The sequence below is a fragment of the Haemaphysalis longicornis genome, unplaced genomic scaffold (genome assembly GCF_048455015.1).
Source record: "Haemaphysalis longicornis isolate Haplotype H1 unplaced genomic scaffold, Haemaphysalis longicornis Haplotype H1 scaffold_4, whole genome shotgun sequence".
Taxonomy (NCBI): domain Eukaryota; kingdom Metazoa; phylum Arthropoda; class Arachnida; order Ixodida; family Ixodidae; genus Haemaphysalis; species Haemaphysalis longicornis.
In genome coordinates this window covers 189,183,485-189,209,120 of record NW_027526361.1, presented here as the reverse complement: position 1 = coordinate 189,209,120, position 25,636 = coordinate 189,183,485, and the positions used below count along the sequence as shown (strand labels likewise).

The following is a 25,636-nucleotide window of genomic DNA, read 5'->3' as shown; positions in this document are numbered from 1 at the left end:
TTAGCTCAGTTGGAAGAGCGACTGCTCCGGTGAAGCAGTGGTCCCGGGTTCGAATAGTGGACCAGGACGATTTTTTCGTCAACTGCGAAGTTTCCGAGAAAGCTGTATAGCTTTCCTTTGTAGCCGTATGGCTGCATTTAGGTGGATGTCAAACTTTCCTTCACAGAAACTTACTCCACCTTGGGGATTTCCCCTAAATCTCGTCGATTAACACGTGTCCTTCACATAGAGTTCTCGATCAATTGGCTTTCGCGCTACTAACGACTACCTCCTGGTTAGCTCAGTTGGTAGAGCGACTGCTCCGGTGAAGCAGTGGTCCCGGGTTCGAATAGTGGACCAGGACGATTTTTTCGTCAACTGCGAAGTTTCCGAGAAAGCTGTATAGCTTTCCTTTGTAGCCGTATGGCTGCATTTAGGTGGATGTCAAACTTTCCTTCACAGAAACTTACTCCACCTTGGGGATTTCCCCTAAATCTCGTCGATTAACACGTGTCCTTCACATAGAGTTCTCGATCAATTGGCTTTCGCGCTACTAACGACTACCTCCTGGTTAGCTCAGTTGGTAGAGCGACTGCTCCGGTGAAGCACTGGTCCCGGGTTCGAATAGTGGACCAGGACGATTTTTTCGTCAACTGCGAAGTTTCCCAGAAAGCTGTATAGCTTTCCTTTGTAGCCGTATGGCTGCATTTAGGTGGATGTCAAACTTTCCTTCACAGAAACTTACTCCACCTTGGGGATTTCCCCTAAATCTCGTCGATTAACACGTGTCCTTCACATAGAGTTCTCGATCAATTGGCTTTCGCGCTACTAACGGCTACCTCCTGGTTAGCTCAGTTGGTAGAGCGACTGCTCCGGTGAAGCAGTGGTCCCGGGTTCGAATAGTGGACCAGGACGATTTTTTCGTCAACTGCGAAGTTTCCGAGAAAGCTGTATAGCTTTCCTTTGTAGCCGTATGGCTGCATTCAGGTGGATGTCAAACTTTCCTTCACAGAAACTTACTCCACCTTGGGGATTTCCCCTAAATCTCGTCGATTAACACGTGTCCTTCACATAGAGTTCTCGATCAATTGGCTTTCGCGCTACTAACGACTACCTCCTGGTTAGCTCAGTTGGTAGAGCGACTGCTCCGGTGAAGCAGTGGTCCCGGGTTCGAATAGTGGACCAGGACGATTTTTTCGTCAACTGCGAAGTTTCCGAGAAAGCTGTATAGCTTTCCTTTGTAGCCGTATGGCTGCATTTAGGTGGATGTCAAACTTTCCTTCACAGAAACTTACTCCACCTTGGGGATTTCCCCTAAATCTCGTCGATTAACACGTGTCCTTCACATAGAGTTCTCGATCAATTGGCTTTCGCGCTACTAACGACTACCTCCTGGTTAGCTCAGTTGGTAGAGCGACTGCTCCGGTGAAGCAGTGGTCCCGGGTTCGAATAGTGGACCAGGACGATTTTTTCGTCAACTGCGAAGTTTCCGAGAAAGCTGTATAGCTTTCCTTTGTAGCCGTATGGCTGCATTTAGGTGGATGTCAAACTTTCCTTCACAGAAACTTACTCCACCTTGGGGATTTCCCCTAAATCTCGTCGATTAACACGTGTCCTTCACATAGAGTTCTCGATCAATTGGCTTTCGCGCTACTAACGACTACCTCCTGGTTAGCTCAGTTGGTAGAGCGACTGCTCCGGTGAAGCAGTGGTCCCGGGTTCGAATAGTGGACCAGGACGATTTTTTCGTCAACTGCGAAGTTTCCGAGAAAGCTGTATAGCTTTCCTTTGTAGCCGTATGGCTGCATTTAGGTGGATGTCAAACTTTCCTTCACAGAAACTTACTCCACCTTGGGGATTTCCCCTAAATCTCGTCGATTAACACGTGTCCTTCACATAGAGTTCTCGATCAATTGGCTTTCGCGCTACTAACGACTACCTCCTGGTTAGCTCAGTTGGTAGAGCGACTGCTCCGGTGAAGCACTGGTCCCGGGTTCGAATAGTGGACCAGGACGATTTTTTCGTCAACTGCGAAGTTTCCGAGAAAGCTGTATAGCTTTCCTTTGTAGCCGTATGGCTGCATTTAGGTGGATGTCAAACTTTCCTTCACAGAAACTTACTCCACCTTGGGGATTTCCCCTAAATCTCGTCGATTAACACGTGTCCTTCACATAGAGTTCTCGATCAATTGGCTTTCGCGCTACTAACGACTACCTCCTGGTTAGCTCAGTTGGTAGAGCGACTGCTCCGGTTAAGCAGTGGTCCCGGGTTCAAATCCTGGACCAGGACGAATTTTTCTTTAACTGCGAAGTTTCCGAGAAAGCTGTATAGCCGTATGGCTGCATTTAGGTGGATGTCAAACTTTCCTTCACAGAAACTTATTCCACCTTGGGGATTTCCCCTAAATCTGGTCGATTAACACGTGTCCTTCACATAGAGTTGTTGATCAATTCGCTTTCGCGCTCCTAACGACTAGCCTCCTGGTTAGCTCAGTTGGTAGAGCGACTGATCTAGTTAAGCAGTGGTTCCGGGTTCAAATCCTGGACCAGGAAGAATTTTTCTTCAACTGCGAAGTTTCCGAGAAAGCTGTATAGGTTTCCTTTGTAGCCGTATGGCTGCATTTAGGTGGATGTGAAACTTTCCTTCACAGTAGAGTATGTGCAATCGATAAAGTACATTGGAATATTTTTTTATTCAAACATGTCGTGGGATACTCATTTGGCACACCTATGCGGCCAGCTTAGGATTGTCGCATGGCTGATGTATCATATCAAAAGCATTGTCCTATTCCCGGTCAAAAAAACTATTGCACATGCTCTCGCTTACGGGGTATTAAGGTGTGGCATAACTGTTTTCGCTTTCTGTTCCGCACATTGGGAGGCCCGTATTGATTCTTTGTTAAAAAATATACTTAAAAGCGTGGGCCCCAACTTTCCTCGACTTTCGTCTGAAAATGTGTTCGCCGCGCTAGGATTCCCTTCTTTCCGCTCGTTGTTTGCTCGAACAGTGGTGTTGAAGTACTGTTGGAGCCCCGAATTTAAAGTTGAAAATAAACCTTCACGCATGCTTCGTTCTCGCTCGCGCTTCGTTGTGCCTCGTTCTCCAACGAGATACGGCGAAGCACGGCGCTCAGTGTACATTCCGAGATTGTTTAAAAATTACCAGAAGATGTGTTGTTATCGTCATCGAAGAAAATTCTGAAGAATAGGCTTATCGCAATTTTGTGCGATCAGTGGAGTTATTAGGTCAATGTCTCCCTTTTCACAGCTTCTGATGTGACGTTTGTATGCATTGGTTTCTGTTTGCAGTTTCGTTTCCTTATTTTCCTCTTCTATTGTATTGGTTCCATGCGCGGATGGTATTACGTTTTGTCGTTAAGTGTAACGTGCGCGTGTTTTCTGCAGACAGCAATGCTGTTTTCCTTTTCTCTTACTTCAACATGTTGTATTGCCGTACCAATTGCCGGGCCATGTCCCACAAGGCTTGTAGGCTTTGGCAGCCCTGTTAATCATTGTATTTCTCCTTTTGTGGACATAAATATTATTATTATTATTATTATTACTATAATTATTATTATTATTAAAGAAAAGGGAGGGGGGTGTTAGTTGCGGTCGATAGTACAGGGTGTCTAGCGACCGGGAAAACAGGGAAAAGTCAGGGAGTTTTGAGCCACCGGGAAAAGTCAGGAAATTGTCAGGGAATTTTTCAATCAAGTGGTACCAGTCAGAGGAAAACCACTTCGGTGCCTGCCCACACTGTTTTAGAATAGGTGAAACCAGTGTTGGAGGCCCCCAAGTAGTTACTGAACGCAACAGGTTCGCGCGCGACGAAAGCGTGAACCGCATGAAACGTTTCCTGGGTCTTCTGCAAGCGAAAACGCGCCGCGCACGCCTGAGGCGCGCAGACGCCGCCACGGAAACCACTCGCACGGTGCGTGCTGAGCGGCAGGCGCGGCATCATGGCAGTGATCATGGCGGCAGTACCGGCCGCGGAGTAGTGCGGTAGCTCCAATGGCTGCTTTTACCGCTCTTTAAAATGCTACTCAAGGCACAAACGCACCTGCTTGTGGAGGAAAAGAGCCACCGCAGGCACGAAATCGTGGACGCGGCCGTGAAAATACCGCGCACGAATCGCGTGCAGAAACTCGCCGTGCGGTTCACGCACCTCTCAGCTGGCTTAGGTTGCTGGGTGCACTTGCGCGGAGGGACGATGTAGGTGGTGCCCAAATCACGTGCACAATGCGCTTTTTTTTCAGCGAATTTTAAAAAGCAGCGCTTTTCGGGAGCTAACTTTGAAAGAACTTCTTTCTTGTGATTTCAGGAGCCAGAATTACCTAATCAAAAAGGAACATGACATGGTTTAGCGTGAACCGCATGCGGCGTTTTCTGCTCGCGAAAACGCGCCGCGCACGTCACAGGCGCGCGGACGCTGCCGCGGAACCACCCGCACGCTGCGCACGGTGCTGCCGGCGGCGGCAACATGGCGGCGGCTTCAACTGCGAAGCTTGAGCGACCGCTTCTAAGCGCTCTCACACTAAAATGCCGCACAAGGCACGCACGAAGTTGCTTGTGCGGTAAAGGAGCTTATAGTCTGGGCGAAAACGGTACTATAAAACATCATCCGCGCCGCTAGTGAAAGCGCCCATGCAATACCTGCCGGGGCGGTAAGCCTAAGCATCTGTGGCGGAGCCTGCCGGCTGTCTCGAGCGCTTCGAAACTGCCGCCCTGAGGTGCGCGGCTCCCCATTGGCGCAAGTCGTCAGGCCCCTCCCACTTCCGCGCGCGACGCGCGTCATTTTCTGAGCGAGGCAGAAGCTGCCGCGCGCGCGAATCATCGACGGGAGCGTCAAAAAATCGCACGCGCAACGCCGATGAGCCCGAATCGCGTGCAGAAATGCACCATGCGGTTCACGTTGCATGTACAGCCAGGACAATGAAGAAAAAAAAGCAAAAGGTGCTCGCTGAAGCGCAACTTGAAGCTTCTATCCCGCAAGATGAAATAAACTCTCTGAAGCCGTAACTGAAGGCAAGCAAACCTCAAGCTGAATGAACAAACTCCCGCAAGATGAAATAAACTCTCTGAAGCTGTAACTGAAGGCAAGCAAACCTCAAGCTGAATCAATAAACTGAAGTTAATGAAAGTGCATTTTGAGAATTAGGGCGCTTGCAACAAGTGTGTTTTTCCGTATGATTTTATATGCTTCACGGACCATTTCCACAGAACGGCTCCTGTTGTATAGGTCAGGGAATTTCGACTAAAATGGTCATGGAAAACATGGAAAAGCCACGGAAATTGATTTAGGCAATTTGCTAGACACCCTGAATAGAGCTTTTCAATCTATGCGGCGTCATGAACTTGAGGGCGACAACGAGTCTGTCTGGCCGGACATTCGTCTGAATGGCGGCGAGGAGCTCCTATTAGGGGCGTTTTACGTTCCACCTCATGTTCCTATATCGTCGTTTAAAAAGCTCCTTACATCTGTAGAAGAAGTTTGCTCATCACACCCGAATCACCAGCATATCATTCTGGGCGACATCAATACACCGGGTGCACAATGGGAACGTCTTACCCATCAACACTACAATTATTACGTACAGCAAAAATCCAGCATGATTTTAGACTTCGTAGATTTCACATCCTTGGTGCAACTTAATAATATCAAAAACAGCTATCCAAATATCTTATATCTTTGCTTTTCAGACATTCAAAGCGCGCGAGTATCGTTGTGTGACATCTCTTTTGTCAAACCCGACAAGCATCATCCTCCTTTTCTAGTTTCTGCTCCCGTCTCGATTCAGCGTTGCAGGGCTACACTGAAGAATAATGAATTCGCTCCCTACTGTTATGCCCGTGGTGATTAAATTGGCTTGTATAACTTTATTTCTTCCTTCGTTGGTAGGAAATTCAAGAACTCCCTGATTGCGTCGTGCAGGTCGAGCGGTTCACTGAAATATTCAAAAGCGGCATGAATCAGTTTATACCTAAGTACAAATCGTGCCGTTCAAAACACCCCTTTTGGTTCTATAATGAACTTCGTACCACCCTAAAGTTAAAAGACCGCTACCATAGAAAATATAAGAAAACCGGGCTTGATGAATGGAAAGAGGACTTCCGCTCTTACCGTAAAACGTGTAAGAGTCTTTATGAGCGGCACTAGCGCTCTTATCTCGATTCTGTGAAGAACAGCGTTAATTCCCAGCCTGCAACATTCTGGAAATATATTGAATCGCGTAACAATACCTCACACGAGAAAAAAAATTCTCCCACCTCCCCTCGCGGGAACCCCTGTGTAGATGCGACGCACAGGGGGTTCCGTTGTTGTTTCTGTTAGGTTGATTCTCCCATCGCATGAAACGTGCCGTGAACCCCCTGCCGCGGCTATGACGCAACGTTGCGCGGCTATGACGCAACACAATCCAACACAATCCATTTTAATCCAATCCAAATCTTATCAAATCCAAGCCAAGCCAAGCCAAGCCAAGCCAATCTAATCGAATCCAATCCAATGCCCCTCGCCAGAGAGTGTTCGCTATAGAAGAGGAGAGTGGGTGAGCGGCGGAGAGCGCAGCTCGCCCGGCGAGGAGAATGGGGGAGGGGTGTGGACGGACAGCAACAACGCCGTATGGAGGGACAAGGCGAGTGAATGAGATGCACTCGCATTTAATACGTCTTGCTGATTCCTCTGGAGAAGACGTTCGTGTTGTTGCCAACCATTTTGCGCAGCAATTTAGTACTTCATATGGCCGGCGCGATGACAGTGAAATGAACGTAATGTTAAATAATGTACAGGGTTCTAGCTTAGTACAAATGAACGAGCATTTGGGGCTTCAGAGTATAAGGCGCATGAAACCGCCGCTGTCGTATGGCCCTGATGGAATAACTCCCGCTATTTTAAAAACATTCAGCAGCATTTTTGTTCCTCTTTTAACTGCAATATTCAATCACTGTCTAAAAACAAACACCTTTCTTCGTAAGTGCAAAATTTCTCGAGTGCGCCCCATTTTCAAGTCAGGCACCAGATCTTATGCAAAAAATTATAGAGCAGTTTCTCTCCTTCTTGCTGCCTCCAAGCTTTTTGAGGCAGCGCTGCACAAGGTATTGTCAAGTTCTGTACAGTAGTTTCTTACGAGTAAACAGCATGGTTTTATGTGAGGAAGGTCGACAACAACTAACCTCGCCTGCTTCACGGAGCAGGCCTCTGCTGCACTTTCTGAGCGAGGCCAATTGAGCGTTATCTACTGTGACCTAAGCAAAGCTTTTGATATTGTCTACCACGCGTTGTTACTTGATAAGCTTTTGCAGTCGGGCATTGATACACCACTCGTGGCATTGCTGGGTAGCTATCTAAGCGATCGGTTCAGCTTCGTTAGTGTTAATGGGCAGACGTCCTCTATGTATAGATCAACAAGCGGTGTGCCCCAAGGCTCTGAGTTGGGCCCTCTCTTGTTCTCAATTTTGGTGACTGATGTGTCAGTCGCAATTAAAAAGTCTTCGTGTCTTCTCTATGCAGATGACATCAAAATATTCAGATGTATAAAGTCCATTGATGACTGTGATGCCCTGAAGCAAGATATAATCACCTTTGCTAACTGGCGCTCAATAACAGACTAAATCCTAATCCGGAGAAAACAAAAGTCATGTCCTATACCCGAAAAAAGAACTCTATTTTCTTTTGCTACAGTATTGATGAAGGTTTTCTTTCTAGAGTCGACAAGATCAAAGACCTCGGACTCCTCTTCGACAGCGCCTTAACTTTCTCGCCTCATGTCACTCAACTGACTCGGCGGGCACTCCGCTCACTTGGTGCTGTATGCAGGTTTTCACCATACTTCCAGTGGCCTCATTCGTTCCTAAAACTCTTTATGGCACTTTGTATTCCTCAACTTGTATATGCCTCTGTCATTTGGTATGGGACCTGCATATCTAATTGTCAACGTGTAGAGCGCGTACAGACCAAATTTTTATCAATATTTATTCATCCTTTCCCATCTGAGCCTCTCCCGATAACTGTCTGTTTAAGTTACCGGCGAACCCGCTCAGATCTTCTTTTCTTATACAAACTACTTCATGGTACAATTTCATGCCCTGAACCGCTTGCAGCAATCGGTTTTCGTGTTCCAAAAAAAAAACAACAAGGCTTAACCACCCTTCTCATACAACTGCACAACTTAGCAGATGTTCTCCTCTTAATAGAGTGCAACGCCTTAAGTCCAGGGAACTTGATATTTTTTTGCCGTCCCCTTGGGGGTTTTTTGGCCGGGCTGTTAGCCGTGGCGCACTAACTTCATTTCGACAATACTCGTGTTGTTCAGTTATTTTCCTCATCTGTGTGTTGTTTTTACAAAGTTTGTTCTCATTTGTTCGTATATGTTGTTGGTGCTGCGGGCGTAATCGTTGTATGTACTATGACACACTTCTGTAGTCAACTCTTCATACATATTTTTAAGTGGCCCGAGCAGGGCACAGTAACAAATGTTTCTATAACTTATCGCTTTCTGTGAATAGTTACAAATATTTCCTCTACTTTGTTTTATACATTTTTGTGTAATTGATGCTTCATCGTATTGCCATGTTCATTGCACGATGTGTTTTTGCAATGTATCATAACTTGCAGTATCGGTTAGTCGTGTAATGTAATTTGGATACCTTTTTTGACTTTATTATCTTTAGTATTCAAGTTTCTTGTTCTTCAATCAGCCACCTTTTTTCCTGGCTGTTTTTGTGTCAGCCGCTAATGTATTTCAAGGCGGCCTGTTTTTTCCTCACAGTGTGCCAGCACGAAGGCTTCGGCTGTTCCTGGGCACTTTAATAAAGGTTTATGATTGATTGATTGATTGATTGATTGATTGATTGATTGATTGATTGATTGATTGATTGATTGATTGATTGATTGATTGATTGTTATTTTGGGATGGGTGCTTAGATGCGTCTTCGTTTATGCTAACTTCCCGATCCTTATTTGCCACAATAGTTTCAATCTGTTTTTCCTGATGTACGCAGCAGTTCCGCATCCCACGATTTTAACATATTTGTGACTATTCTGTCCCGTAGTAAGTGACCAATGAGGGGCACTCCAGTTTAGCGCCCCAATTTTGAGAGAGAGAGACAGAAAAAACATTTATTGAGCTCAAATGTGAGAGTGGAACTCTAGTTCGGGAATCCATGAGTTGCCCTCGCCATCTCGGCCCTTGTCACCAGAAGAATCTGGTCCTCCGGCTGACAGCTGGTCAACAGTGTCTTCTACAGCTCAGGAAAAGAACGGGTAGAGAGGGGTGATAGGGCTGGGTTGTGAGCGCATTCCACAATTATGTGCTGGAGGGTACCTAGCTGTGGACAAAATTTGCATAGAGCGGCGTACTGTGCGGGAAACAATAAATTCATTCGAACCAGGTGAACATGCGTCCCTGCTTGTAATTGTCAGAATGTTATTTCTTGAGTTTTGCTGAGGGATGGGTGAGGGCACAGGAATTTTTGCGTGGTGGTCCGGTAAAATTGAGTAATTTCCTGATAGGTGAGAAGTGGCGTCGGAGCTCCGGTGACCTCTGGGGCTCGGTGGGCCAGTTCGTGAGCCTGTTGGTGGGCGAAGTTGTTGCCCGTTACAGAGGCATGGGCAGGTGTCCAAACGATCCCCACTCGGTGAGATGGTGAGATGGACGGTATCACTGAAGTACCCGTAGGGTGGTTGGTGCCACCCTCCCTGAAAGAAAACTGCGGCAGGCTGCTTGAGAGTCTGTGATGATGACTCTGCTGGAGCACTGGATGAGGGCAAAGGCAATGGCGAGGTCTTCGGCGTCTCGAGGGGATGTGGCACGGAGGGATGCGCACAAAATACATGGTTTTTGGATGTTGTGACTGCAACCATGGTTTGGTTGTCAACGTAGCTCGCCGCATCGGTGTAGGACATGACACAGCGATTTTCATATAAGCGTTCGTGGTCTTGGCTGCGGGTGGTCCTGCGCTCGGGGTGGAGGTCGGGGTTCGTATTCTTTGGTAGGGGCCGTACAGAGATATGTTTACGCCACTTGTCTGAAAAAGGGACCAGGTGGGTTTGTTTGGCACAAGGCCAGTTAATGCATTGCAGAACAAAGCGTCCTGCTTGAGTGTGCGTCAGACGGAGGCGCTGGCTTGCGAGATGACCTTCAATCAGTTCCTCAATGGTGTTGTGAAGACCCCTTTGAAGAAGCTTGGTTGTCGATGTACTCATGGGGAGCCCGAGGGCTTGTTTAAATGCCTTCCGAATGATCCTGCTAAGTCCTTCAATGTCGGATTCGGTTAGGGCCATGTATGGGGCGACATAGGGGAGGAGAGAAATGACGAAGGCTTGAATTAGTCTCATTGTGTCGTTTTATTTCATTCTTCGATACCGGTTAGTCACCCGCCTAATCTTATGCACGAATTGATCAGACATATTACGTAGTTTTGACAAGGCAAGGTCGTTTAGGGTATTGGCTTGTATGGTAAGGCCTAATATCTTGAGTGAGTGGCTAGGTTTGATCGAATGGCCGTCAAGAGATATTTCGATGGCCTCGACGTGGTGTCGGTGGGGGGGGTGTTTCTGGATGATGGCAAGTTCTGATTTTTGCGGTGAACAATGTAAGCCACAATCCTGGGTGTAATTATTGACTTCTTCGGCTGCACGCTGCAATCTGTCCTGCAGCCCACCGAGACAGTCTGTGTCACTCCAGAGGGTAACGTCGTCTGCATACAGTGCGTGGTGAAGATTCGGTATCTGCTCTAGCTGTGCTGGTAGACCCACAAAAGCGATATTGAAGAGGAGGGGAGACAGTACCGATCCTTGCGGTGTACCGCGACTGCCAAGAGAGATTAATTTGGATTTTATATCTCCAATTTTGAGCACAGCCTGGCGCCCTATGAGGAAGTCCGAAATGTAGGAATACATTCGGTTGCCACAGCCAGTATTATTAAGGTGGGAGAGAATCGCTGCGTGCGCAACGTTGCCGAAGGCCCCTTTTAGGTCCAGGGCCAAAATAGCTCGAGGGGAGTGGCGAGTGGCAGGTGCAATTACCTCTTCTTTGAGTCGCAACATAATATCCTCGGTGCTTAAATGTTGTCTAAAGCCGAACATTGTTTTGGGCATTTTATTGGTGTCTTCAAGGTATGGCTGCAGCCTTTTGTGTATAATGCGTTCCAGTAGCTTCCCTACGCAAGAGGGAAGGGAAATAGGCCGGAGGTTGTCTATGTCGGGGGATTTGCCCGCTTTAGGAATGAAGCGGACTTCGGTGGTTTTCCATTGAATAGGTAGGCGGCCTGATGTCCCAAAATTCACTGAGGTGTTTAAGCATGATAGCAAGTTCATCGTCACCTAAATTGGCCAGGAGCTTATAGGTTACTTGGTCAGGACCCGGGGCACTCCTTTTCTTGCATTCAGCCAGGGCTGCTTCCAGTTCAAAAAGTTGAACATCTCGGTCAAGTCTCCGTTGGAAGTACGACAGTATGGTGGCGGAGGGGATAGGATGTTTGTTTATAGGTATTTAGCCGTTAAGTTTCGAATGAGCTGTTCTGGAGTGCCGGGGTAAGCGTGAAGAGTGCGGACCATGGTTCGATTTGATTCCCCCTTGCTGCTTAGGGGGTCAATAAGGTACCGAAGTAGGTTCCTAGTTTTGCGGGGAGGTCAGAGTGCCCTGGAGGCTGTCGTAAAGCTGCAGCCAATTTTCTTTGCTCAACGACTGTGTATACTCCGCCGCCTGTTGAGTGAGAAAAGATACCCTCCTACGGAGTTTCCGATTCTGGCGCTGGCGTTTCCATCTACGGGTAAGGCTATGGCGTGCTTCCCAAAGGTGGAGCAACCTCGCATCCACACAAGTGGTCTGGTAATTCGTGGTTACAGCTAGCGTATGAGCATGAACTGCCTGAAGAAAGTAGTCTATCCATGCAGTGTAGGAGTGATTGGGGTTTGGCGAGTGACTGCACAGCGCCTTCCGAAAATTATTCCAGTTCGTAATCCGAGTTTTTCCTAAGAGAAACTCTTCACGTGGGTGGAAGTGTTAGGTAAACGGAAACACTCACCCGACAAGCAACAGACAAAACAACATACATGATAGCCTCCCTATACAAACATGCAGCGCAGCCAACACTGCTCAAAACTATTTCTCTAGCCGAATATTTTTGTACCCGAACGACATCTAAGATTTCTGAGGATCGAAAAAAAACGACGAGTTACAGAAACCTTTTTCTTCGCAAAGGTGTATTATTGCCAGTATTTTTGATGTTTGGTAACGTTATAGATGAGTGTTAGTGCATTGAAGTGCAGCTAAGTAATCGCCGCCTGGCGTCCACTCATGCGCAGATGGCGCTTCCTGCCCAAGGTGCTGTCCGGCGCACCGGAGAGGAGGGCAGAGGTGGTGTTGCTGGGCCGCACAGTCTCCATGCCTGTAGGAGTCGCCCCAACAGCGGCCCACAGCATTGTTCACCCGGATGCTGAAGCAGCAGTCGCCAGAGGTAGGCTGTGTGCAAGGGGACATTAAACTAACATCACAGCTAGCTACTTCACTTAACCATGATTGCTTATACAGTCGAACACGGATATATCGAACACGAGTATATCGAATTATTGTCTATATCAAACTCATAAATTATCCCCTTGAAAATTATGTGTAAAAGTATAGGAATTCGTACGTTTTTATCGAACCGTATTTTTCCCGACATTGGGTATATGGAACGCCGCGGGAGCTGAAAGGTCCTCTTCGGCGGTCGCTGCACCCCCGATTGAGGTTGAGGACGATGTGGAGAAATGCGCGTGCATGGCAAAGGCTGGCTCGCGGAACTAATCCCCCAACGAATTGGCGCTTTCCCAGTCGGGCCCCGCTACCGGCCACCGTAGCGTTAGCGGACGGAGCCCGGTATGCTAAATCTCTCTAGGCATACAAGCCTGAACGCTCAAAAAATGTGACAGTGCGAGGTAGGGATACCCCGACCGCGCACGTCCTTTTTTTTGCGGCTGCGTACGTTCCCTGGCTTGCCGAAAAATAGTTTTTTTGTTCTCTCTCTCTGGGTCTGTCTTCCCCCGATGTCGTCTCGGGAAAGGGAAGAGGGAACGAAGGCGCTGGCGGCCTCCTCTTTCTTTTGCATTATGCTGCTGTTGCTGCTGTTTGGCGAGTTGTCCCACACCTTTCGGAGATCACTGTTTCTCTCGGAGATGACCATCGCGAGCGCTTTGTTGGTGATCGTTCAGAGAACCTTGGAATTGTTACCTTCAAAGTTCTTGTGTTGCGTGCGCGCTGTTCTTCTTTTGCGTGCGTGTTGTGCATGGTGTGCGAAGGCGCGGCGTACTGCTGGAATTTTTCTAGTTGTGCAGCCTCGAGAAGATCGAGACCAGCGTCTTTAATATCATTTCCAGGACGAAGAAGCAGGCCAAGATCAGCGATTTTTTTTTCACCGAAATGAAGCGTCCTGTTGCGTCGTGAGTGCGGAATTAGTTGTCATTCTTGAATGCGACGATCGGTAAGTGATCGTCCGCCATAGGTGAGGTCTCAGAGCCCATATTTTTTATATCGAATTTTTCATATATCGAACTATTTCGCGATCCCCTTGGAGTTCGATATATCCGTGTTCGACTGTAAGTGAAAGCCCCGCTTTCACACGCTAAGGTGTGCTGATATTGAGGAAGATTAAACAGGGCTGCCTCTAAGCACGCTGTTCAAAGCACGTGAAAGTTTCTCGACTCCAGCGCTTCATGCGGTGATGTCGAGCCCTCTCTCTACAATGTCCGACGTAGCAAGTGGGTCAGGGGCGGCGCTAGAAACGACCTGTGCTTCATTCATTCATTCATTCATTCATTCATTCATTCATTCATTCATTTTGCATTTTCAAAACAACAACAGAAAATGCAGGAAGGAACGCAAAAAAGCTGGTCCCAGCCAGCTTGGCGGGGACCCAATACCCTTTACAAGGCAGTGGGGCATATAGCGAACAGTTCCGGAATTTCTTATTTGCAGGTAAAAAAGAAACACCACGCGATGAGAATAAAATATGGTTTAATTTTTAATGCGTAGCATTCTTTGCCGAGAGAGAGAGAGAGAGAGAGAGAGAGAGTGTGAGAGATAGAAAGAGAGAGAGAGAGAGAGAGAGAAACAACTTTTACTGAGCCCATTTCAGGTGACGCTCGCAGGTGAAAGACGGGGTCGAACCCTATTTACGTGTCCCATTCGCGGCTAATAGCTCCTGGCTTCTTGTCGCGAGCTCTTGCTGCGTCGACAGGTCGGGGCTGGACATCAAGATCCACCGTCGCTAGGGTAAGACGGGGAAGGGGGAGGGAACGGGCCCACCAAGGTGCTGGTGGGCCCGTGAAGCTCCGTTGGAAGCTTTTTTTCCTCAGCCCTTTTCATGTAATCAATGTATAAATGGGCAAATAAACTTTATCTTTATCTTTTTCTTTATGGAAGGTAGGGGATTCTTGAGCTGAGTGCACTGCGCTAGTGTGTACGGCAGAGTGCCTTCAGTCATTTTGCAGAACGGGCAGATGAGGTCGTGCTCTGCCGGGAAAATCTTGTGCAATAAAGCTGGGTGAGTAAGTGAACCCGCTTGTTTGCGGCACACGATCGTCGGTTGTTCGCGTCGGTTGTTCGCGTCGGTTGTTCGCGTTCGAGTTGCCTGTGCGGCCCACGACGCCTGCACCTGGCGATCCTGTACAGCAGGGTAATCTCCCGTAGCTCGTAACTGGGTGCGGCAGCTTCGACTCGTCCTCCGGCCGGTTTGCTAGTTCGCGGGCGTAGTGGTCGGCGAGGGCGTTTCCTTCCACGGTCGAGTGTTCCGCAACCCACACGAGCTCTACTTCTCGTCCCGGTGGGTTGCGCTTTGCTAGAATTGCTTTCCCGAGTACCCCCAAAGCCAGGAGTGTGTAACGCCGTGCATCTCCAGAAAAATACAGATTTCACGAAAGTTCTAAATGTAATCGTTAGGATAACGTAAATGGAGAACATTGTCCAAGCGAAATTTTGAAAAACTAAATATAAAGAAATAAAAAAATACGGAAAATGTCAAAACGTATACCGCACGGCATTTCCACAATAATGTAGCAGTCGCGAAAAGTTCCCCTGTCGTCTTTATAATTCCGTAAACAGAGATAATTGGTGGAACGAAATTTTGTAAACTAAAAAATTACAAATATATAAAATAACTACGAAAAATGGCAAACCATATAGCGCCCTGCATTCCCGCAATAATGCAGATTTCGCGACAGTTCCGCCTGTAATCGTTACAGTAGTGTGAATGGAGATAATTGGGACGAAAAAAAATTTTGAAACACGAAAGAAATAAAAAAATATGTACAAAACTTGTGGAAACGGCGAACGTGTAACGCCATGCATTTCCACAATATTGAAATTTCGCGCAAGTTTCAAATGTAATCGTTATATTATCGTAAGTGGAGACAAATGGTCCAACGAATTTTTAAAAAATAAAAATCAGGAAAATGGAAAAAAAGTACAGAAAAAGGCAAAATGCACTTTGCCCTGCATTAACAGGTTTAGGCACATTTCGCGGAAGTTCAACCTGTAATCGGTATACTCGAGCAAATGGAGTTCGAACGAAATTTTGAAACATAAAAACATAAAGAAGGATTTAAAAATATGGAAAATTCGAAACGTGTAACGCGCTGCATTTACACAATAATTGAGGTTTCGCGGAGGTTTAAAATCTAATCGTTATAATAATTTAAATAGAGATATTTGGCCGAAGGAAATTTGGAAAACTACAAAAAATAAGATCTATATAAATTAACTACGGAAAGAGCGGACCGTGTAACGCCCTGCATTTCCACGATAATGATTTTGGAAAAGTTCCAAACGTAATCGTTAAAATAGCGTAAATGGAAATAATAGGTCGACCGAAATTTTGAAAAATAACAATTCAGGAAAATATAAAAAAAATTAAGGGAAATGGCGAACCGTAGCACGCCCTGAATTCCGACATTAACGCAGTTTCTCGCGGACGTTCCACCTGTAAACGTTATATTAGCGTGAATGGAGGTCGAACGAAATTTTGAAACACTAAAAAATTAAGAAAGACATAACAAAACACGGAAATCGCGAACCGTGCAATGCGCTTCATTTACTCAATAATGCAGATTTCCTGGAGGTTTTAAATGCAATCTTTAAAATAACGTAAATAGAGATAATTGGTGAACGAAATTTGGAAAAAAAAGAAAATAAGAAATATATAAAATACCTGCGCGAAATGGCAAACCGTCTAACGCCTTCCATTACCGCGATAATGCAGACTTCAGCTTTAGTCGCTACAATAGCGTAAATAAAAATAAATGGTCCAACAAAATTTTGAAATTAAAAAAAAATAAGCAAAACATCAAAAATACGGGAAATGGCAAACCGTGTAACCCGCTGCATTTCCTTCAAAAATACAGATTCCGCGGAGGTTCCAAATGTAATCGTTATAACGTAAACAGAGTCGACGTAACGTAAACAGTAGTCGACGTAAATGTGTAAGACTAAAAAATATAAATACATCAAAAACTACGGAAAGCGGCAAACCGTGTACCGCCCTGCATTTACACAATAATGAGATTTCGAGCGGTTCCAAATGCATTCGTTCGAGTAACTTAACTAGAGATAATTGGTCTGGTCGACTGAAATTTGGAAAACTTAAAAACAAGATATCAAGAAACTACCGGAAATGGCAAACGGTATAACGCCCCTGCATTACCGCGCTAATGCAGACATTGCGAAAGTTTCACCTTAAATCCTTACAATACTGTAAATGAAAAGAATTGGTCGAACCAAATTTCGAGAGTAAAAAACACAAAAAATATAAAAATACAGTAAAAGGCGAGCCGTGTAACGCACTGCATTTACACAATAGGGCAGATTCCGAGGGGGCCACACGAAATAGTTATAATAACGTAAATACAGGTAATTTGTCGAACGAAATTTTAAACTTAAAAAATGAGAAGAAAAGTATAAAAATACTGGAAATTGCGAACCTTGTAACGCGCTCTATTTACACAATAATGCCGATTATTCGAGGTTCCAAATGTAATCGTTATGATAACATAGAGATAATTGGTCGACCGAAATTTCGAAAACCAACAAATCAGAAATAGATAAAAAGGACTCTGCAAAATGGGAAACAGTGTAACGCCCTATATTTACACCATAATGATATTTCGCTAAGTTCCAAATGTAATCGTCATAACGTAAACGGGGATAATTGGTCGAACGAAATTTGAATAAATAAATATATAACATAACTGCAGCAAATGGCAAACCGCATAGCGCCCTGCATTAGCGCGATACTGCAGACTGCGCCAAAGCTCCATCTTAATTCGTTACAATAACGTAAATAAAGATAATTGGTCGAATGAAATTTCGAAATTAAAAAAAAATCAGAAAAACAAAAAATACGGGAAATGGCGAACTGTGCAACGCTCTGCATTTATACCTTAATGCAGATTCCGCGGAGTTTCCAAATATAATCGTTATAATAACGTCAACAGAGATAATTGCTCCACCGAAATTAGGAAAACTAAAAAACAAGAAGTATAAAAACTCTACGGAGAATGCCAAAACGTCTAACGCCCTGCATTTAGGCAATAATGAGATTTCGCGAGTTTAGAAATGTAATCGTTGTAATAAAGTAAATATACATAATTTTCCGGTCGAAATTTCGGAAACTAAAATATAATAAATATATGAAATAACCATGGAAAATGGCAACCCGTATAACGCCCTCCCTTACCACAATAATACAGATTTCGTGAAAGTCCCGCCTTTAATCGTTAGAATAGCGTAAATGGAGATAATTGGTCGCACGTAATTTTGAAATACCCAAGGAATATAAAATATATAAAAAATTATGGGAAATGGCCAAAACGTAACTCCCTTAATTTCCACTATATTCCAGATTTCGCAAAAGTTCAAATGTAATGGTTGTAATGTCGTAAATGGAGATAAATGGTAGAACGAAATTTTGAATGGAAGAAATAAGAAATATATCAACAAAAATACAGAAAATGGCAAACAGTATAATGCAATGCATTTTCATAATAGGACTGATTTTTGGAAAGTTCCTCCTGTAGTTGTTATATTAGCGTAAATGAAGGTCGAACGAAATTTGGACTGAACAAAAGTTAAAATGTATATAAAAATACGGAGAATGGTACACTGTGTAATGCACTGAATTTACACAATAATGCAGATTTCGTGGAGATTTTAAAAGTAATAGTTATATTAGCGTGACTATAGGTATTTCGTCGAACGAAATGCGGAAAACAAAGAAAATAAACATATACAATGACTATGAAAAATGACAAACCGTATAACACCCTGCATTACCGCAATAATGTAGATTTCGTTAAGTTCCACCTTCAATCGTTGTAACCGTGGAAGTAAAGATAATTGGTCGAAAGAAATTTCGAAACCTTAAAAAATAAAAATATGTATAAATTTTTGGGGGGAAATGGCCAACGTGTAACAGCCTGTAGTTTCACAACATTGCAGCTTTCGCGAAAGTTCCAAATGCAGTCGTTATAATATCGTAAATGGAGATAAATGGTCGAAAGAAACTTTGAAAAAAATTAAAAAATCACGCAAATGTTAAAAAACAACAGAAAATGGCAAACCGTACCACGCCCTGTATTTCCACATTAACGTAAATTTTGCGGAAGTTCCATCTGTATCGCTTATTAGCGAAAACGGATGTCGAACAAAATTTCCAAACACTAAAAAGTAAAAAAAGAATCACAAAATACGGAAATGGCGAACGGTGTAACGCGCTGCATTTACACCATAAAGCAGATTTTGCGGAAGTTCACGATCAAGTTCAAGTTTTTGCGGTACTTTACCCATGTTTAGAGTTGGGTTGTAGAACAGAAGAAGGTCCCAAGGCCAAATCTGTACGCGGGACCTGCATTGAAATACACAAAATAGAGAATGTGAGCAACATAGCAAAATCAAAACATGTGCATAACTATAGCACGAAACATTACATTAGAGTCATTACAAATAATTGAAGTAATGGCTTTCTTTTGATCAACGTTATTTAAAAATGCATTAAGTAGTTTTCCCTTTTTCTTGGTGTCATGGCCGCACAGAGTTGAAGCATAACATTTGGAGTGTTTTTTAAAGACTGTTAAAACGTTAACACTTCGTTTTATTGAACAGGTTTTATTTCTTACGTGAACAGCCTTAAAGAGATTGCGAAAGCCAGGCACTACGAGGGGCGTCGTATCGCCTGTTTCAAGTTTTTACTCTGTGCCACTTACAGCTTTTGTGAAAATTGATATAAGCATTTCCATAGGCGCATCATCATCAATAGTTATTTACAGATAAGACCACACGACATTTGAAAGCGTTCCTATGAACTTTTCTTTATCGAAAATGGATCTCTATTCAATTAATGGACCATTGTTTCTTTTTCACTCACCGGGAAAGAACAGGAAAATGATCCTTAACGTCACATTCAACTGCGCCAGGGTGTAAAGGAACATCAAAATTGGAAAGAATATTATTCATCAAAGAGTCAGCAGCGTGTTCGACGGCGTACGTAGGGACGTTAACTAGGGATTGCTGGCCATAGCTAGATAAACAGCTTAACTAATTTGCTTTGGTGGGGTTAGAGGTATAGAAGATTAAAATAAAATCGCCCATGATCCGCACATTCTTATTTTCAAAGGAAAGCTTATCAAGCAAGTAAGAAAAAGAAAGGCAAAAGTGAATTGTGTTGGATGATGGGGAACGGTAAACTGATCCTAGCATCGGATTTTTATTGTTGTTTGGAAGGCAGAAGGCATCATCGAGTTATATCCAAACGGATTCGCACTCAGGGGAATTGATCTGCAAATCAGTGCACCTAATATAAGCAAGGTGCTTTGAAATAAAAATCGCAGAACTTCCGTAGGAGGCTTCTGCTCTGTGTATGTATCCGCTTGAATAATCTGCAAAGCCATACAAGTCCGGATAAGCGTCGGAAAGACAGGTTTCAGATAAGCATTGTGGTTCGGGTCTGACTCGGAAGATCCTCCTCACGCGGCTGCCGTGTAGACGGTGCCGGCCTGAGAGGCAGGCAAGAGACAAAGGCAACCGACGCCAACCTCCAATGGGGTTTATTCCCCAAAACCTCCCTTAGCTGGCCCCGTCTTCTCGGTCATCGACGAGTCCCGCGTTGCTCGAGCGGCCGGAGTTGCTCGACTCCGCCGCTACCGGTGGCTTCTTGGTCATCGACGAGTCCCGCGTTGCTCGAGCGGCCGGAGTCGTTCGACTCCGCCGCGACCGGTGGACAGTGGTCGGTCCAGGCTGGAGGGGAAGACGCCAGGTCGCTCCGCCGCCGCACGCCGTCTTGCTCTCGCTCGGAACGGCCGCCCGCCGCCGCCCAACGCCAACAGCCCAAGTCCTCGCTCTCCGCAGCCGCCTCCTCACCGAAGCGACTCCGAGCTCCCCTCTCCGATGATGATGATGAAGATGCTTAGTGGCTTCCCCTTTGTAGCGGGGTGGCGTTGCACAGCGGCCTTAGTCGCAACGAACTGTACAATCACCTCGCCAACAAAACTACAAACAAAATAAATAAAAATTATGCCAAAATAAAAAGAAAATACGTTTACGAAATGTTTGTGCTAGCATGACTTCTTTGTTCGCATGTCTTCCCAGATTGTTCTCTGCTCTTTTCCAACCAACATTCTAATCTTCTTTTACTAACCTCTACTGCTTTCCAGATCACTTTTCCGCTAACCTTAAAGCCAAGGGCTTCCCGAATCTGGATGGCTCCATCACTGAGGACTGGACGGATACTTTTGCACTCCGTTACGATATGTCGCATGGTTTCTGGCTCATTTCCACAGCCTGCGCATAGTTCTTCCTGTACCGGCTCGCGGATAAGCGTTTTTGTCCGCAAACAAACCGCTCTGGCTTCAAAAAGCAAAGCACTCCCTTTGGTATTATCGAGTAATTTTTCCCTTGTGACCTCCTGCTTCCCGATCCTGTAGATATCTAAGAACTTCTTCGCATCCATCCACTTTTTCCAGGTCGTTGTCTCTGTTTCTTTCACTTCATTTTTTGTTGCCTTGGTCGTTTCCCCTGCACTTCCAGGTTTCATATACATTGTCCTGAGGCTTCTGGTTCTTTTCTTCCATTGTGTGTGTCAATGCCTTTTATGTAAAGATACTGTAACACTTTCGCCGCCCATCTCTGATCGTCCATATTTCGAAGTCGTTCTTCAAAACATATTTTGCTCTGGGCTTCTCTCACTTCGAAGGATGCCCATCCCATGTGTCCCTGCACTGCCTCATTTGTTGTTTTACTGTGTGCTCCTAATGCCAATCGACCTACGGTCCTCTGATTTACTTCTAGTCCTGATTGAACCTCTGATTTGAAACACACTACTGCGTTTGAAAAGGTGAGTGCTGGTACCATTACTCCCTTTCAGATTCCTCTCACTACTTCATATCTGTTATATCACCACAGTGCTCTGTGCTTCATGATAGAGGCGTTTCTTCTGCCATTCATTCTTAAATGCTCCTCATGAGTTTTTAGATATGCCTGACCTTCGTTTAACCATATTCCCAGATATTTTTATTCCGTTACCCAAGGTATTGCTGCTTTTTGAACGAATACCCATTCGTTACGCGCGTTGTCATTAAAAACTAGAACTCCCGACTTTGCTGTGCTAAACTCTAACCCCAGGTCAGTGGCTTCTTCCCCGCAGATATCTGTGAGCTGTTGCAGACACTGTTTGCTATCTGCTAGTAGTACTATGTCATCTGCATATATCAGTCCCGGGATATGTTGTTCCACTTCTTGTCCTTTGCGGCTATAACATAGATTGAAACCTATTTTACTGCCTTCGAGCTTTCTTTCTAGACTAGCCATGTACAGCATGAACAGCAATGGTGACAGAGGACAACCCTGCTTTAAACCTGTATTTGTGACTACCGGTTCCGTGCACTTTTGGTCCTCCCAGGTAATTTGCACCTCGTTCTCAATGTAAATTCCCTGCAACAGCTGTATAAAGTCCTAGCTTAATCCCTCCCGTTCAAGTTTGCTCCATAGAAGTTGTCTATGTACATTGTCGAAGGCTCCCTTTATATCGAGAAATGCTATCCATAGTGGTCGCTCCTGAGCCATTGACACCTCTATGCATTGGGTAGGACACATAAATTGTCCTCTAAGCGTCTGTCTCGTTTGAAACCATTTTCTGGTTCTCCCAGTATGCTGTTCCCCTCTATCCACGCATGTAGTTCTGCTTTTATAGCTTGCATTGCCAGCCTGTATGCCACTTAGGTAACTGTAATAGGCCTGTACGAATTGGCATAAGCCCTGTCTCCTTTACCTTTATATATCATCTTCATCCTGCTCTTACGCCAATTGCCCGGTAGTTGCTTAGTTTTTATCACTTTTTCGATTGCTCGAATCAGTTGTACCTTGCTTTTCGTACCCAGTAGGTTGACCAGCCGTATAGGAATTTCATCGGTCCCTTTTGCCGCATTAGCCGGATCATTTTCTTCGGCTTTTTTTCCGGTTTAGATCCTCCAAATTCAGCTCTCGGTCTGTACGCACTTCGCTTGCCTCACTCCCTGAATGCTGTAGCCCTCTCTCCGTTTTTCTGAACTTCTCCTGTATCATTGAGCGTATGTGAAATACCGCTTCTTCCCCTTTTAGTACCTTGCCTTCGCCGTTTATGACATGACGTTGTACTTCTTCGGTCTTTTTCCTTAGTTCCTTTATATAATTCCGAAACTTCCTCGGCGCGCTTTTATCCTTCGCCCGTGTATTCGAGACCCATCGCTCAAATTCTCGTTTAAGCTTTTGCTGTACAAGATTTTGTACTTCCAGCTTCTTAAGGCGGTACCAATTCCACGTCAAAGTTATTTCCTCTGTTTGCATTCCCACTCGCTTGGCCTCCCTGTGCTCTCTCGAGGCTTGCTGCCTTTGTGTTATAGCTTCCTTGATTTCCTTGTTCCACCAGCTTCTAGGTTTTCTTTTTCCTTTCCAGTAGTTGCGTTCTTTCGTGTTCCTTATCTTTCCTTGAATGAAACCAATCAGTTCGCTGTATTCCCAATCTTTCGTAGGTTGTTTCTCTATTTTCGTCTCCAGGCTTTTGGCATTATTAGCCATTTGCTGATCGTTTAATTTCAAGTCGTGTACAACCGTTTTCTGGTTTTTGACATTCCATTTTTCCAAAACTCAATGTAATCCGTTTATGGTCACTTCCTAAGCTGTGGGCACCTATTTCATCTATTTCCATTGGAGTCAACCTTTCATACACTCCTTCTGAAAGGAGGCTGTAGTCTACAGAAGAACGGAAAGTTGCGCTAGTTGGTATGTGTTCATTTTGGTGGAATACAGAAGCGCTCAAAAAACAAGGACGAAGGAAGAAGTAGACAGCACGGCTGTAGTCTATACTGGAATGCTTTTCCCCTCGTTAACTACAATGAGATTATGTTCTTCACACATATCTAGTACGAGTTTGCCGTTGCGGTCTGTGTATCCGTCCAGGTCCTCAATGTGCGCATTCATCTCCCCCACTAGAATTACTTCTCCCGTTCATCCTAAACAGCGCTTAACAAAACAACGACGAGAAGAAGGGACACAAGACGGCGCTGACTCTCAACTAAAACATTAATCGGAAGAAACTCCCACCTCCAATCGCGGGAACCCCTGTGTAGATGCGACGCATAGGGGAATCACGTTGCAGCGTTGGACAGCGGAGGAACGGCGCTGGAACGATCGAGCAGAGCGGTGCAGGCACCGCGTTTTATAGCGCGCATAACGGTGAGGGGACGCGCCGGCGCCAGTGGGTCTGCCGCGGCTATGACGCAACACAAACCAACACAATCCACTTTAATCCAATCCAAATTCCAATCCAATCCAAGCCAATCCAATCCAAGCCAATCCAATCGAATCCAATCCCATTCAATGCCCCTCGCGAGAGAGTGTTCGCTATCGGAAAGGGGAGGGGGAGAGCGACGGAGAGCGCAACTGGCGCGGCGAGGAGAATGGGGGACGGGTGGACGCCGACAACGCCGGATGGATGCAGGGACAAGGCGAGTGAATGAGATGCGTTCGCATCTAAAAACACACACATATATACGGTGACACACCACACGTGTCTGTAAACGTCATCACTGCGCAGCAGTGCGTCAAACAATCTTATCGTGGCCTACTTCCCCCAAACAAAACACAACCTAAGGCATCGTCTTCGAAATGAAGGCAAATTTCTTATCATAGCGTGCCACAGAATCATGACTAATGCACTTCTTTTCAGTTTTTCTTATATAGAACGTCTGTACCAACTCTCTTGTCAGGTCATCATTGTGGCGCCAAAGAATACTCGTGCCTTATTCACTGGGTTGCATTTTTCTTGACCGCTTTCCTCGTGGGCCTTGCAGTGACGAGTGACGTGTGCTAAAGGACTATTCTTGGGTGAAGCACGGTGCTCCATCAGCCATACATTGACGCACCTGCCTGATGGGCCGATGTACACATCACCACATGAAAACGGCAAAGAGTACACTATGCCCATCGAGCAGGGAACAAAAGGTGACACATGTTTCACACTGCACCCGGTGCCAGCTTTCTGTCTTGACAGCTTGTTTTCCACCATTTTACATAATCGCCCTAGTTTATTCAGGGCCGAAAACACAACCCGGACCCCGTAACGACCGGCTACATTTTTTAGGCCATGTGAGAGACGATGCATGTAGGGAATAACAACGATCCGGTTTCTTTCAACCGGACGGCCAGCTTCACAACCCGCGGATGAATTCAGTACCTTCTGTGCACTCTTGCGCATTATTTCCTGAGGAAAACCAGCCGAGTTAAGCCTGGTGATTTGGGCATCAAAACTACTGCCAATGTTATGCATACAAGACTTAAAAACGGCCGACCTTAGCACAGAAAACGCAATCCCACCTTTAACCAGTTTGGAGTGCCCAGAGCTGTAATTCGAAAGCGACTTGGCTGACCTAGGGCAATATGCCCAGCATAAATGCCCTCGTTCCAAAGACAAACGCAAATCCAGGAAGTGTAGCTGACTGCCTCTCGGAAGCTCACATATAAACCGAAGCCCCGGGGCGCATTCTTTAAACAACTTTAAGACATCAACCACTCGGCGAGACACATCGCAGATATCAACAAAGACCAGGAAATCGTCAACATATCTGACTTTCTTCATAGCCAACCCACTCAGGTTCTGCTCAATACGTCTGCCAATCTCTCTGAGGAAAATATTGCTAAGGACAGGGGCTACCCTAAAACCAATACATATCCCGGTTTTTTTGCACAAGTAAGCCCCCCTCCCCCTCCACAAAGGTTGACTTCAAGTAGAAAGACAGAATTTCCAGAAAACCGCTCACCGGTACCCCACAATTGTTAATGAACTTCATTTCATTATTTCCTTCTATGATGCAGCGTTTAACACTGTTCATTAATTCACCATGAGGAATGGAATAGTACAAATCTTCGACATCGATACTGAAAATTTGACACGTGCCTGGATTTTCCGTTCTCAAAAAAACCTACAAGGTACTCCGAGTTAGCGATCAAAAACGGATCATGAATGCATAGGGAGTCCAGGTGTATCTGCAGATATCCCGAAACCGCGCTCTGCCGTGACTTCCGCTCCGAAAATTTTGCGCGAAAAGGTACTTCGGGCTTATGTGTTTTTGCCGAGAAAAACAGTTCCCGAGTTTGGCC

At 45.4% G+C, this 25,636-nt stretch overlaps 1 protein-coding gene and 1 non-coding gene across 2 annotated transcripts in view; both read left to right on the top strand.

The window, feature by feature from the left end:
• The window catches only part of LOC144179595 (2-Hydroxyacid oxidase 1-like), a 92,439-nt gene that overhangs the window by 24,954 nt on the left and 41,849 nt on the right, over positions 1 to 25,636 (top strand). The window contains exon 2 of the mRNA XM_077708014.1: positions 12,286 to 12,437. Coding sequence (XP_077564140.1) covers positions 12,286 to 12,437 — 152 coding nt within the window. The remainder of the gene's footprint in view (positions 1 to 12,285; positions 12,438 to 25,636) is intronic.
• On the top strand, positions 2,458 to 2,531 carry Trnat-agu (transfer RNA threonine (anticodon AGU)). Its single transcript has one exon. It is a non-coding gene; the product is annotated as a tRNA-Thr (tRNA).